At 31.9% G+C, this 16,305-nt stretch overlaps 1 protein-coding gene across 1 annotated transcript; it reads left to right on the top strand.

Annotated features, from left to right (window-relative positions):
* The first annotated feature begins 52 nt into the window (after nucleotides 1-52).
* LOC149417389 (pseudouridine-5'-phosphatase-like) lies at nucleotides 53-15,270 on the top strand. The gene is made up of 4 exons (XM_089640001.1): nucleotides 53-332; nucleotides 10,364-10,582; nucleotides 12,359-12,591; nucleotides 12,786-15,270. The coding sequence occupies exons 1-4, from the start codon at nucleotides 278-280 to the stop codon at nucleotides 12,957-12,959; spliced, it is 681 nt and encodes a 226-aa protein (XP_089496127.1). The 5' UTR covers nucleotides 53-277; the 3' UTR covers nucleotides 12,960-15,270.
* The last annotated feature ends 1,035 nt before the right edge of the window (nucleotides 15,271-16,305 follow it).

Raw genomic sequence — 16,305 nt, forward strand, 5'->3', positions numbered from 1 at the left:
TCAGTGTTGCAAATGTAAATAAAAAACACATGTCAAAAACAGAAACGTCAAAAGTCAAAAGGCCGAGGTTGAGTTTCGCGCAGATAATAATGTACATAAACGAATTTCTTATCTATATTGTTTAGGATATTGAATATTGATAGTTAAATGACAACGTCAAGTACCAGGAAGTGTTTTTAGGATTCTCACAACGCTAAAGTGTATTTTAAACATCGGTCAGAGATAAAAGTTTTCCTCCGTTTCTAAACGTCAACATATTTTTGATATTATTTCTACAATGCAGTATAAGAAAGTCAGTCACGTTATATTCGACATGGATGGTCTCTTAATCGGTAAGAGAGCTTTTATTATGCAATGTTTTTGACCTTCACAACATATTTCATAATATTTTCTTTTATGTCTTACTCGAAACAAACAATGATTTTTCTTCCCTTCTAAGGATGAGTTCTGGGTGATATACACATTTTGTGATTATATCAATGGATAATTATTTTCACTTACCATTATACACAATAATAGCCTAGTTATGGATTTTATTTCTTATTTTGATATTTTTATGTGTACAATATTGTATTTTAGAGGTCATTGCAAAGCTAGAACAATTCTCCGAAATTGTTCTTTCTTTAATCATTGAAATATTTTCATGTTTTATCGCTCGGAAATGTTTGAATAATTGTACAATATTAATTAACAAATATGTATTTAGCTTATCAATTTTTGCTTGATTCTTATCAGAGAAATGGCCTCTTTCAATCCGGTTTCCAATTGTTTAGTATAATAGTGTAATTACCGTGTGCAATTATAATAAAAATATGATAGATTTGTTTGCAGAATGATTTTAAAAATGTTGGTTAAAATTTTTATAATAATTTATTTTATCTTATCTTATTGTATTTTATCGAAGATTACTTAATCGTGATTGATTTGATTCTGGTGATACTGTTTGGAAAACTCTTTATTTTATTTTATATTATCGTGAAATGAATAGTAGCTTTTGATAGATTATTTTATCTTAACAAACGGATTGCAATCTTTAGAGCATATGCATCAGGTGGGAATGGTGTCCTTGTTCTACTGGTATTTCAATGGAAGATGCTCTGAGAAACTAGTGTCATTGGTCCCTTCGTCATTGGTGCAGTTGGGAAACATTTCTACATGGTTGACATTTAAATTTTTTAATTTTTTTATTCATGTCAATGTTTATTATTTTATTTATTTATTTATACGCCCATTGAGCTTTTACATACATAGTTCATAAAAAAGTAATATTCTGAAGATTGCAAGTTCACAAAAGTAATAGTAAAAATACATATAACCATATCCATTTGACAGTGGCGGCTCGAGCACATTTTCGGTGGTGGGGATCCAGTTTTTCGATAATGTTTGTTTTTCCAAAAAGTTGTAAAGTTATTGCGTTTTTCATATGCTCCGATGAATTTTCGTGTTTTGTCAACCTTTCCGATAAATGTTTTAAATCAATATACCCAGATTGAGTCCACACTGTATCACCACCAAAAAGTATACAGGGAAAACAAAAAAGTTTCTTTAACAAAACACTAGCACATAACCAAGATATTTTAGAAAACCACTCTGGATTAAAATTTAACTTTTTTATGAGTTTTAACAACATGAAACTCAATTACAATGTCTCTAGGTTGGTGAGCACCTAGGCGTTTCACTTCTACTTTTTTGTCAAATGTTAACGTACTGAATTTATTTTTCAGTAAAAAGTCGACTTCATTCATTTTTTCGAATAATTTCTAACAAAAATTATCATTAGATAAGAAGATAAGTCACACACCTAACCAGAAACACCAAATATTCATAAATATTACGTTTAATAAAAAATAACACAAGTTAATCGTAGATACTTCAGTTTAAAGCGCTTTTACCACGAGAACGGCGCTATAGAAATAAGAAATGATCCGATCAATCGATATCAATACTATTATTTTACTTAAACGTCACAAACGATTATAACACGACTAACGCATATTCTGACCCGTGCATAACTGACCTAACTGACCTACTTCAATAATTAGAACTAAAACAAACGATCACAAGGGGATTTTCAAGTCTGTCCCCTGCGATTTCGTTAGAAGATTCAAATACGCATGCGCAAATTCTTAAAATCTCATGCAAGAGTATTCAGTCCAAGTAGAAGAATCATTTTAGTAGGAATAAATCGCTGGGGTTGTCCCCCAACTGCGCAGAACGTTCTGCACATAACTGGACGCTAGTCCCGAATCCGCTCGTTCGGGCTCATCGGGCGCGTTGGTATTAGTAATATTAGTAATTAGTATGCTGCAAGGAACGGAGGAGGCTAGTCGCACGTTCGTCGGAAGAAACTTTTCAAATTTCGAGCTTAAAAATTACCCTAATGAATTTTTAGTTGAAATTTCTGCAACTGTTAATTACTTTCATGTAAAGAATGCATTCATTATTTTTTGCGAACTGAAAGAATTGTCATTTTTTTTCTTGGTAGATTTCTGGAATATCTGTAGTGGGGACTGTCCCCACGGTCCCCTTGTGAAGAACCGCCACTGCCATTTGACATATTATAACAGCAAGTAAATAATACAAAAATAGGAATATTCCTACTCCTAAGTTATACAAACTTAAATTAGTTAATAAATAATGTAAAGTTTATATGTAAATGCTAGGTAGTTGCAGCAGTAACATGATACAATACGACACATAGTGTATGAGGCCTTTGAGTTAGAAAGCTAACGAAATAATTATTGGTAGTATTGTTAACAAATAAACTGCGTTTGACTGGTTGTAGTGGCCTGCTAAATCGAGGGCGATCGGTCAGCCATTTTACATAGTTTATATTATATTATTATATTCATTAACAAATTTTAGACCACAAAGCTAAGCCCATGCCGCTGTGGTGGTTGATTATATATTAAGTATATTAAAAGAATATATCACATACGAAATATGAGATATAGAAGAGATTAAAAGAAAAGTAGAATAATATTTTTTTTCTCCTATGTAAGAAGTCAACTTGAGTACAATTCTCCTTTCTGGAACCCACATTATAATATACATGTACAAGCTGTTGAAAGAATACAAAACAAATTCTTACATTTTATAAACTTTAAAATGGGTATTCCTGCAATTATGTTGAATTACAATACTCTGTTAAATTATATAAATATGCTCAAATTGTCAGACAGAAGAATTTTCACTGACTTGGTATTTCTATATAAATTCTAAATGATTTAATTGATAGTCCGGTATTGCTAGAATTGATAAGCTTCCGGATTCCACAACTTAATACTATATTTATTTCAGTGTAGAAATTCTGGGACTAACTATCATATGTATTCCTCTTTGCCCAGAATACTAATGGAGGGAAACAATTATACCGAGTCAGTGGACATCTTCAATTTATCTTTAAACAAATATAAAATGTTGTTAATGAAGCAATTCAGTTATGTACAATAAATAATGTATATGTATTTCTAAATATTCTTAAGTAAAAGCCTCGAAAAAGGGCGTTAATTAATAAATAAATAAAAGAAATATAGAAAGTATACAATTTTAAAGAAAATAAGGAGTATATAGTTTAAGAAAATATAAGAAGTATATAATTTAGAAAAAAAAAAATAAATTCAATTCACGAAATCAATGTAAGTACTAATAAGAAAAAAATAAACTGATGATATTTTATATGTGTTAAGTACATTAAAATAATTTGAAAGAATATATCAAAAATTTGAAATAAGGAGGAATTTAAAAAGTGTAGAATATAAAACATAATAAAGAGTATAGAATTTAAAAAAAATATAAGTTACTAAAATTATATATAGATAGCATTAAAGTGAGTATGTATTACTAGGTAAGCAAATAAGAAAAAAATATGGTAAACTGTTGATATTATGCATGTGCGAGTTACAGTGACTTAAGTGGATACAATATACTTCAGCATTTTTCGTATAGATTCGTCACATGAGAATGGGTCATTTATATAATTCGTTTTGGACACTCCTTCCTCTCCTCAAAAAGTCCCTCCACACTCCACAAAGTATCCCCAAAAATGACAGGCCCTGTGTGGAGATTAATGTTTTGAAAAAATGTTTTCTGACTATGGCACATGTGTATTTTATGAATATGACGAGAGAATAGGGTACAGACCAGTGATGACCAACCTTTTTAACTGGAGGGCAATATATCTATTTTTAATTGGTTCGCTGGCCGCAGGGGGTACTTTGCATCCAGCTTGACATGGTTAACTATTCATGAGGCTAAAGCAATAAATTCTTTCCATTTTTATCATTCTGAAATATTAAAGAACTTTATTTTTAAAATACTTGAAATTTTGGATGGCTGATTCAAAATGACAAACTAAAGTTTGTTGCAAAAAGCTTTTGTATTTTGTAATACAGATTTGAAAATGTGATTTTTGTATTTTGATTGAAAATGTTAAATATTGATCAATAAAATTATTCATTGATTACTATTAACACATTTCGGCTGGGAAAGGTAGTTCTACCCGTTCGGTCAATTGATGCTTAACGCCGGGAAGGGTAGTTCTACCTTTTGCACCGGCCTCATTTCAATGGCAGAAAAGACCTAATTATTTAATGTTTTTATATGAATATTATATACCAATCTCTTTGTAAAGATCCTTACCATAAGTACATAATTATCTAATCGTAATGCAAGTTTTCTTTTTATATTTAAAATTTTATTATTTGCTTTTCATTTACATCGGTATTTCAACAAAGGATAGTACATTATTTGTTATTGTAATAATTCAATTCCTGGAATTCGAATCTCTATCTCTGTTCCGCCCCACTTAACTCATATGTGCAAGCGAGCGAGAGATGTCGGGCGCATTTAAAGAAAGTAGGTATAGGCAAATACCGATAGGCGGACCGTAATAAACATATTACAAGGTTAATTGAGTTTATAAGAAGATATAATGATTTAAAACAAATATCTTATCAAAATTTTTCAATAAAAAAGAAATTCGCGCGGGACCTCTATTTTCGTCCGGAGACAGCGTAGCACCAGCGCAAAAAAAACCTGTCAGAAATGTGTTAAAAAGGAAATATCAAAACATTCTTCTATTATTTATATGTTTTCAGAAACATTATTTGCATACCCTTATAAAACGGAACCCATACAAAAAATCAATCACAGCGCCCATAAAGAAAGCACAACAGACAAAATTTTTGCCAGGTTCAAGGTCAAATCAATAAATGTTGTTATTTTATATCGTTCAGAAAGTTAAACAAAATTAGTAAAATTTTGGTATTTTATGAAATGGAAAACATTAAAATGCGTATCTCAAACATGTCTCAACAACAACAAAAAAACACTGCCCTGCGAAGGTGAAAATTTTTTCTACAATTAAAGCCAAACCACAATATTCTGTCTTTTAAGAACATGTTAAAAAAAGCTTATTATTTTGAGCAGCTAAGAAAGATTAAATTTTTATGCTTAACCCTTTTATAAACAGAACTGTCTGTTTAATCTGTGAATATTTTATTTAGCTAAGACATGCCGTGCGAAAAGTCTCATGGGTCATATTAAATGAGCTCTGCAGGCCGTGTGTTGATCATCACTGGTATATATAATAATGAAACCATTGAATTTATTGTGTATATCTGCGAGTTCAACTTGAATATTTACATGACTTATCTTGTAATGTACCAGGGGCTCTATTCCTGAATCGAGGGCGCTCGTAATCGCCGTCGAAAGTACGTACGTTGGTCGTCGTTGCTATCCCCGAAATTGGTCGAAGGTACATACTTCGACGCCAAACGTCAAAAGTCATTCCACACGACAACTACTGGGTATAACCTGTAGAAACAGGGCAGCAAGTGGTAGGTTGTTGGCGTTTCTATGGAATTGGCTGTCAAAATCTAGTCTAGCTGTCAATTTTTGTTTTACTGCGCGGATTCCGCAAATGTAAAAGTGGGTGAAAATTTCCCACTTACTAAGTCTTTATCGGAGCTTACAAGCTCAATTAAGAGTTGCTTTTGGCAATTTGTAATATGTCCCGCAGCCATTTCTGTTTTGAATAACGAATAACTGTTGTCTGTTTGACAGTCACACCATAGAAATCCCAAAAACATCAGAAACATAGACAATATTCACAGGGGTGCCAATATAATCATCTTTTCCACCAACTTCGACCGTTCGACGCTCAAGAATACGTAAAATTGAAACATTCGAAAAAGTTAGTCGCGACGACTAGTAGTTTTTCACTCGAAGACGGCGCTTACGAAAACGATTGATCGTTTAACTCCAGAATCGCAGGCCTGCTATAGGACTTATAGAGGTTTATTTTTGGGGTATTATGCCGTGTTTCGCTACCTCCTTCTTTAGCCAACGTTTCGGACAGCTTCACAGTGTCCATCAATATGGCACAATACTCCAAAAATAAATCACTATAATACTTTTGGACTGTTTAAAAATATCTTGCTTTTGTACAATTGATATAGTTACCAACCCAGCTAGGAGTATGTATACAAATCACTAACTCCTCAGGCTAATTTGTTCGGTTTTGGGATCAAACAGCTAATACCCGTAGAGTCAACTTGTTTTCTTTTCGGAACGGCTAATATGGTCTCATGGAAATCGTTTTGTCTCTCTTACCGTCATAGTTAAAATATAATTTATGAAATTTTGACAATTTTTATTAATTACTTTTATATGAAATGACAAAAAAGAGATGTGGCTATTATATTTAGAATACATTTGTATATTAAAATATGTTTTTTTAGCACTAATTTTAGTTCAGTGTTTACACAAAAAAACGTTAGGCGAGCCATTTTTTAAACTTTTTTTATGTTTGCATTTAAAATTTTAATATTTCAAATTGGACTGTTGAAGCAGTTTGTGACTCGCATAAAAAAATACAAATTGTTGAGAAAATTTTTGACACACATTATTCTCAATTTTGTTTATATCTTAGAAGTTGATTATCCCAAAACTGCATATTTTGACTGGTGTAATATATTCGCACAGCGATACATTATATTAATTTCAGTTCTTACCTGACATTCAGTTTTTGCTTTAATTAATATACGATGTACATTCTACCTACCTACGATAAATATTAGATTGTTTGAACCTGAAATTAGCACAAATGTGTTCCAGGTTATTTTTTGTTATATTATGCAATACTGCACAAGAGTCTCAACTTCCCCGGGCTTGTGGAATTTGGGCGTCCCCTATTCAGGAATGTTAGGAAGAAATAATGACCAGAATTATAACCGCATTATTTTTTTGTGTGGTATTTTTCATTGCTCAGTCCAGGGAATTTTTCTCTTTGACTACCCACTTTAATTTTATAACCATTTATTATTGCGTAATTTTTTTTTTGTAATATTTTTATTCCTTACCATTGACACCACGAGCAGTAATCATAACCATCTGTATTTGTAAACTTAAATATGTATGTTAGTCGTAAATCTCTAGTTTAAGTCGTAGTTGTAAGTTATACAGAGATGTGCAAAATGGGTACGCAAAACCATTTGAAATAAAATGGAAATGGGTCAAAACTTTTCCATTTGAAAATGCAAAATGCAAAATGGTTTTTAGAAAGGCATTTCAAATGCAAAATACCTATTTTCAAAATGCATTGAAAATGCAAAATGGTTTCTCAGGTCAAACAATTAAAATAATTATAGAATTTTTAACCAATTTTGTCATTTAATAATGGAAATCAATGTAGAACAAACATATTACATGATGGTAAACGACTACAGATTATGAAACCACAAAAAATTTGCGCGGGACTAATGTTGCCAACGTAAAAACATAGAAACTGCTCTCTAACATTTAATATTACAGCGTCATGGCCCCATGTTCAGTATTTATTTATTTATTAATTTAAAAAAAAAAAACATGACATAATACATATTACAGTGATCTTTGGCTGTCTAACTAGGAGATTATCAGATTTATTAAATGCGATTCTTGTTTTGTATAGTGTATTGACTTTTACTTAGTTATTGCACTTTATAAATAATTTGAAAAGTTTTCTTGGTTGATATAAGAAGTTGCTAACTATATATTTTAAATAATATAAACGTAGAGAATAGACTAAAAGAATATTCAAATATGATAATTCAAAAATAGCAATATAGTAAAAAATTATTGACATGTGAGTTTATCAAATTGAAATTTTACTTTTTATTTAGATGAAATTAATAAGCTAGAGAATCAAAAATAGATAAAAGAAAGAAAGGAGATTAGAATAAAATAGAGAATAAAAATAAGCCAAAAAAATACAAATAGGGAATAAAAAAATATGCAAAAAGAAAAAAGTATATGTATAAATAAATATTAAAAAAAAAATAGAAGCATGTAAGCTTTTCAACCATTCCGTGAAATCTTACTTTTAATTTGGTGAAATTATTGCCCCAGAGAATCCAAAATATATAAAAATGAAAAGAAATTGAAAGGAAGAGTAGAAATAGATAGAAGATTAAAAAATAAGTTAATATTAAATTAATATTAAAAAAAAAACATGTCTGTTTTTTCTCCATTCCATGAAATTTTGTTTTGATTTTGTTGAATTAATGCTCTAGAGAATCAATATATATAAAAATAAAAATTTAAAAGAGAGTTGAGAAACTAAAACAAAGAAAATTAAAATAAAGAGATGTAAAGAAAGGTTATAAGCAGATTTTGAATTTACAATGGTAAGCATTCCATGAAATTTTGTTTTGATTTTGTTGAATTAATGCTCTAGATCAGGGGTGCTCAAACTTGAACTGCTGGCGATCTACCTTAAAATTATTAGATTCCGATCGATCGACTCTGAGAGGCTGCAAGAGGCTGATGCAGGATTGTCGTCTATGTAGGTAGGGTGTATCGTGGCGCAGGTATAAGTCGTTGGATATAGGGATACATAGGGACGTTGCACAATTGCATAGCCACGAATCCACATAGAATTTGGAGGAACGACAGAAATTAGTTCGCAATATGCATTTTTTTAGTCAAGGTAGGTGGAGGTCTGCACTAAAAAGTCAATAAAAAAACTTATATTTATTCAAAATTGAAAGTTTATTGGTTCTTACAAAAAACGAACGAGTTCTAGTTTCTAAACTTAACTAAATAATGACTTTGGATGTTGAAGCGTGACACTACATGTCCTCAGCATACTTTTCATACGATGGTACGTAATTACCGAGTGCTAATCGCAAGCACGATGACGAGTTCGTCAGTTAGTCGATTGCGATATTTTGACTTAATTGTCTTCATTTCAGAAAATGCAGGCTCGCACAAGTAAGTTGACCCAAACATTGCCGTCAACTGAAGGGCGATTTGCCTTAGATTCGGATATTTATCTTCAGATATAAAATACCAGAATTTTGTGTCAAATTCTGTGGCTATGAGATGTATATCTGATATTATCTGCAATATTCCAGAACACTCCGTTCAGTAACTCAGTCCGCTAAAAGCTACAAATAAATAATAAAAAAGAAGGCATGAAAAATGGGAAAATTTTCTCGTGATGGACTCAAAAAGCACTCGCGATCGACCGGTCGATCGCGATCGACCGTTTGAGCACCCCTGCTCTAGATAATCAAAATATATAAAATAAAAATTTAAAATAGAGTTAAGAAACTAAAACAAGGAAAAATAAAAATTTGAATCAGTATTTTTTGTAATGGTATCACTCAATTGCCAGGTCTCCTACCAGGGAGCAATTTGACAAATGTAAATTTTCTCTCATAGCGAGGTTGAGGACCGACTGATATTTGAGGCTTATGAAAAAAAGATGAGTGGAGATAGTAGGAAGAATGTTGCAAAAAAAGTATTTAAAATGGAAAATGCATTGAGAAAAGCATTTAAAATGCAAAATGGAAAATACCCATTTTGCATTTTGCATTTCCATTTGAAATGGATTTATTTGAAATAAAGCACATCTCTGAAGTTATATTATAGCAGTATTGTGTAAATACCCACTCGGTCATAAAATATGTATAGTTATAAGTCACTAGTTAAAAGTCTTAGTTGTAAAACACCAGACATTAATGTTAGTTATAAGTCACTTGTTGTAAGTTATAAGTCTTCTTATAGGAATAGATTTTATGCATAAATTAAGTTGTTAAGCGCCCTGGAGTTGATTTTTTCACGAAAACGGCACTATACCAATAATCCAATCATCATTATTATTTTCTGGCTGTTCAGATCCAGTCACTGAAGATGTGTAAAACCATTTAAAGCAATGTTTGTCTAGTCAGCATGATTACTTTGGAGCGAAGTGCAAATACAGTTTACAAATAAATAAAAATTTGTTCTCGTTTAAGTTTGAATCCGCAACGTCTTGGTCCAGAACCATTGTTAGTTTATATTGAACTGATTGAGATTATGCTTTTTAATGTTCTAGATTCCGAGAAGCTTTATACAATTGGATTCCAGAATGTGGTGGGTCAGTTTGGGAAGCAGTACACGTGGGACCTGAAGGTGCAGTTGATGGGCAAGCAGGGCCGGGAGTGCGCCGACATTGTCATCAAGACCCTCGATCTACCGCTGTCCATCGACGAGTTCATCGAAGAGACTCGGAAGCATTTCGAAGTGCTTTTCCCAAAAGTAGCTTTAATGCCAGGTTGGTAACCTTTCATTCTTTTGATCATGTAAAGCTACTTATTGACATATCCTAGCAGCAGGTTAAAAACCTAACCTTTTGCCCCCGTTTTTTATCTGTGCATTATGTAGAATTTGTGTGTATGGGTAATAAGAGGGAAGATGAAAATTGGAACAGATTCACTTCTAGTTACTGACGATTAGAATGTATATTCCTGGTTAATTCACATCGAGTTAGTGACCATTTTCAATGTATATTTCTGGATTCATATCTAGTTACTGACGATTGGAATGTATTTTCTTGGTTAATTCATATCTAGTTACCGAAGATCAAAATGTGTATTCCTGGTTAATTCACAACTAGTTACTGAAGAGTGTTATGTACATTCCTGGTTAATTCACACCTAGTTACAGAAGATTGGTATTTACATTCCGGGTTAATTCACATCTATATAGGAATGTACATTCCTGATTAATTCACACCTGGTTACTGAAAATTGGAATGTATATTCCTGATTAATTGACATTTAGTTACTGAAAAAAAACCTACAATAAAAATGGCCAACTGTTCAAATCAAAATTTGGATTCTGAATCGTCTTTTTTTCTATGACGATGTAGATCCACTCTGGAAGAAGTGAAAATAATTTATTTGAAAAAAAAAATCCATTAATTCACCTTCAGGCCTCTAGCATATTCTGACAGAGGGTCAGATTATTTCCACTTTGCAATAAAATCCAAACAAATGGAATAATTATAAATGTTTAGAAAACTAAAAAAAACGTTGTTGAAGGGTGATGAAGTACGCTTTCAAATTTATTATTAGAAACAGACATAATTTTTTAAAGTAAAATTTTTAATGCAAACTAAAAAAAAGTTTTAAAAATAGCTCACCTTTCACCTAGCACCCCTGCCAAATCACCAACGTTGCGTACCATTTGGGGCGACTTATGGCAGAGGTGTTGGTTATCCAATAGAAGGTTCCTAGGGTGGCGGTACCCAAAACCTGCCTCCCATATGGAGTAGTGTAAAGTTAAATACATTTAGTACATTATTTCAGCGACATATTGAATAATAGTAATTTTTATTTTTATTTACTTAGTAAATAAAACAAATTTAGGGTAGTCCCCACAAAGCTGACATATGGCAGCTTGTCTGTATGTTCTACCAATTAAATATTCTTAATATGATGTATAAGAAAATATCTGTAGATAAATACATTTATAGTTTTATGGAAACATTAGAAGATCACATAATAATATTGGTTCCATGCTAACTCAACACAGTGACTATTCAACACACTTTTAAAAAGTGATATAAAGTCATTAGAAACGATGAAATTTTTTTTTTAACCTAACCTACATAACCCAGTTAATAAAGTTTTTTTTTCATCACTTTCCATGACTTTATATAACTTTTTAAAGATGTGATGAATTATCATTGTGATGAGTTATCCGGTTACCAATAATATTAGATAATTTAAATTACATCTATAAAATTTACAAAATATCTCAATATACCTGTCTAATAACAAGATATGAAATTTTCCTTAATTAACCACAGCTTTATCATTTTAGGGCATAGTCTCACATTTTTTTTAAATTTTAAGTTTTTATTGATTTTATTTAAAATCACTGGAATTAGGTATTTATTTATTGCAATATATTATAGATCTCAAGTTATTCTTATCTAATGATAGTAATTGTTTAGACTTGTGTCTGAGTTGGTGTATCGATGTGAAGTACCTATTTGTGTCTATACATAAGATGTCCTGTAAATACATTGTTTGTACAATGGTAGGTGCGAAGCGGCTGGTACAGCACTTGCAGGATAACAACATCCCCTTTGCGCTGGCCACCAGCTCTAGCAAGGAGAACGCTGACCTGAAGATAATGAACCACCGCGACGTGTTCGACATGTTCTCTCACAAGATATTCGGCACCTCCGACCCCGAAGTGGAGAAGGGCAAGCCGGAGCCCGACATCTTCCTGGTCTGTGCCTCCAAGTTTCCAGACAAACCGGACCCCAGCAATGTAAGAATTTTTTATATATTCAGGGAATACACTCCGTACTCTCTCACTAATAGAGTATTGATTGAAAAATTGATTAAAAAATTACTTTTCATGTCTAAACAAATTAAGAATTATTTAACATTATCGAAGAAAGCAAACTTATTATTATTTAACATTTAATCTGTCAGTACTAAATTTTAGTAATTTTCTTTCAGTGTTTGGTGTTTGAAGATGCCCCTAATGGTGTGAAGGCGGGGGTGGCGGCGGGCATGCAGGTGGTGATGGTGCCGGACGAGCAGCTGGACGCCGCACTCACCTGCGAGGCCACCCTCGTCCTGCGCTCCCTCGAGGACTTCAAGCCAGAACTCTTCGGTCTTCCGCCCTTCTAGATCTAACCGTGCCATCTGCTCCTGTCCCCTTGTAACCTACTTTCTGTACAGCCTAAAACGCACATTAGTTCTTACTCAACGGTTATTAAGTATCACCGTCTAGATGGCAAATCTTACGGCTCGCTTTGAGGTGGCTCGGAGAGATTTGGATGTCATAATTTCCAGAGATGTGCAAAATGGGTACCCAAAACAATTTGAAATGCAAAATGGAAATGGGTCAAAACTTTTCCATTTGAAAATGCAAAATGGTTTTTAGAAAAGCATTTCAAATGCAAAATGCAAAATACCTATTTTCAAAATGCATTGAAAATGCAAAATGGTTTCTCAGGTCAAACATTCAAAATAATTATAGAATTTTTAAACAATTTTGTCATTTAATAATGGACATCAATGTAGAACAAACATATTACATGATGGTAAATCCAAAAACACCACGACTAAAAATTATGAAACCACAAAAAATTTGCGCGGGACTAATGTTGCCAACGTAAAAACATAGAAACTGCTATCTAACATTTAATATTACAGCATCATGGCCATGTTCAGTATTTGAATCAGTATTTTTTGTAATGGTATCACTCAATTGCCAGGGCTCCTACCAGGGAGCAACTTGACAAATGTAAATTATCTCTCATAGCGAGGTTGAGGACCGACTGATATTTGGGGCTAATGAAAAAAAGATGAGTGGAGATAGTAGGAAGAATTTTGCAAAAAAGCATTTAAAATGGAAAATGCATTGAGAAAAGCATTTAAAATGCAAAATGGTTTTTGGAAAACCATTTAAAATGCAAAATGGAAAATATCCATTTTGCATTTCCATTTGAAATAAAGCACATCTCTGATAATTTCTTTCATACTTACTCGCTTCACCATGCTCTAGAGTGTGTATTAAACATGGGCAAATATATTCACATCAGTGAATCGATTCAATCTCATTCCTCTGGTCTTGTGAATTGATTATTTTTATTCATTCATTTAATTCCCCCAAAAAATAAAAAAAAGGCTAGAACAGCTGCATTTAAGATGTTTGCGTTGTATAGCTAAGGTCTACGATTAAATCCGTTTTTTATTGCATATTGTCCAGAATAATATTTGAATACCTATGAAACATTATAAAATTTAAATCGTTTACAGTACTATCATCATTCTTACCATAATATAATATTATACATTGAAATAATTTAACTGTAAAATAAATACATTTTTTTTATTTTTATTAAATATGCCGTAAAATAAATCTTAATATAAATCTTAGGATGGAAGGAATGGAATGAAACGAGGAATGAAGAAATAAATTCCATTTGAAATTGAGAATCAGATCAAGTGTATCACAAGATAGAATTTATTCATTTAATTCATTCAATCAATTTTGCCCCTGTCTAGTGTGTATTTTACATCGAGTAAGTTAGTAGTGGCATAGTGATCAATGTGAGACTTGCTAAAAAAAGACACTGTTTCGCATTGTAGAGATGCTGAAGCTCAATCTGTTCGGCATACATTAAACGTCGAGCCAATCTTGACATTGCCTTTAGCCTTTGTATTTCCTCGTCGGTTTTACTCGATCGACCAAGAATAAATGTGCATCCTAGGTTTAACATGCATAGTTTATGAGAATAAGGAAGAGGTTACCAGGTTACAATCTCTAGCTTTTCTCCACCAACCGAGAGATTGACCGTGGCGAATTCAGTAACTTTCTCTCCGAGGTGCCACTATGTCAGTGGTATGCGTATTAGTATCTTGCCAAAACATTTAAGGTATTTTATCATGAAATCTCAATTTTATCACATTTAAAAAAAAACTCATTTTATTTAACCATTGAAATTTTTGCTTTGCGTTTCTTTGATGTAAATACTTAATTAATATTGTTGTAAATATTTTTAATTCAATGTCTTAGATATGCAACACATTACAACATGATCAGCACATCTTAGATATGCAACACATTACAATATGATCAGAATGTCTTAGATATGCAACACATTACAACATGATCAGCATGTCTTAGATATGCAACACATTACAACATGATCAGCATGTCTTAGATATGCAACACATTGCAATATGATCAGAATGTCTTAGATACAACATGATCAGTATGGTTTAGGATCTAGTTTACTTCTTGAAAATTTTCATATATATGATTATTATTATTTTTTTACACAACCATAATTTATGTATTTTTAAAATTAATTAAAAAGTAATAAATTCAAAAATACAAGTCAGCCAAATTCATGCATATCACATTGCTTTTCGCCTTTTATGTCATCTCATGAACTAAGACACTGGTGAACCATTATTTGTACAGTTTATTAAATATACCGGTCGGTGGCCGAGTTGACATCGCGTTTGGGTCCCACCCAGGCGTAGTGTGTTCAACTCCTCGGTTGGCTAAGTCCTCCATCACAACACAAGCAACATTTTCAGCTTACTGTGGTGGTAGTAGGAGATTTTAAAATATTGTCAGGTTACTCGTAACCCGGGAATGTTTGTCTTTCTTAAAAAAAAAAATAATAATAATTTTAGACATTTGCCAGATCTAATATGTTTCATAATCCACTTTGTGATAATTATTGTTGTGACAAATACATTTACTCTATTTATTCATATTTTTAATACATTTTATTATATTTCTTTGCATTCTTTGGTACCAAATGTAAAGAGAATATTCCATATAATTTTTTATATTTTCTATCAAGGATTTTATCACAATAACTTACATGTAATCATATTCTTAATCTCGAATTCTCGTTACAAAAACAGCTAGAGTTATTGTAAATAAAATAAACTATCTAAATATCTTTGCCAAAAGTCTTTTGAATGAATATTTATATTATGAATCGAAGGAAGCAGTATTTTTGTAAATTATATTGACGACATCGCTTCATATTATGTATTTGTAGCAAAAAAATTGTGTGGAAATCTTCGTACAATCATCTAAAAAAATTCGTGGTTTATAATCATAACTCATCGTGATAATAATATAAAGATTTTGCTTAGAGATGGTGCTAACTGCAATGCAGATGTTCCATCCCGTTTGATGGTGCAAATATATTTGAGTTATGATATTCATCTCTTTTGTTGGCTTCAAGCAAATACGTCCTGAAACCTTGTAGGTACGTATTTATATTACATATGAATAGAGACACCCATTCATAGCATTAATTTTTAAGAAATGTATCATTATTTATTGAAAATAGCTTTAATTTTGCGTTTTCATAGCGTTTATAGCTAAATAGGATAATGTCAAGGAATGGGAGTGGGCAAGAGGGGAAAAACAATTAAATTAGCAAAATCACTTGAAACATGTTTATTGTATTATTTATTTATTTATTTATTACACGCCCTA

Source organism: Hesperophylax consimilis, chromosome 15 (genome assembly GCF_061612785.1).
Source record: "Hesperophylax consimilis isolate HC1 chromosome 15, BYU_Hcon_1.0, whole genome shotgun sequence".
Classification (NCBI taxonomy): Eukaryota; Metazoa; Arthropoda; class Insecta; order Trichoptera; family Limnephilidae; genus Hesperophylax; species Hesperophylax consimilis.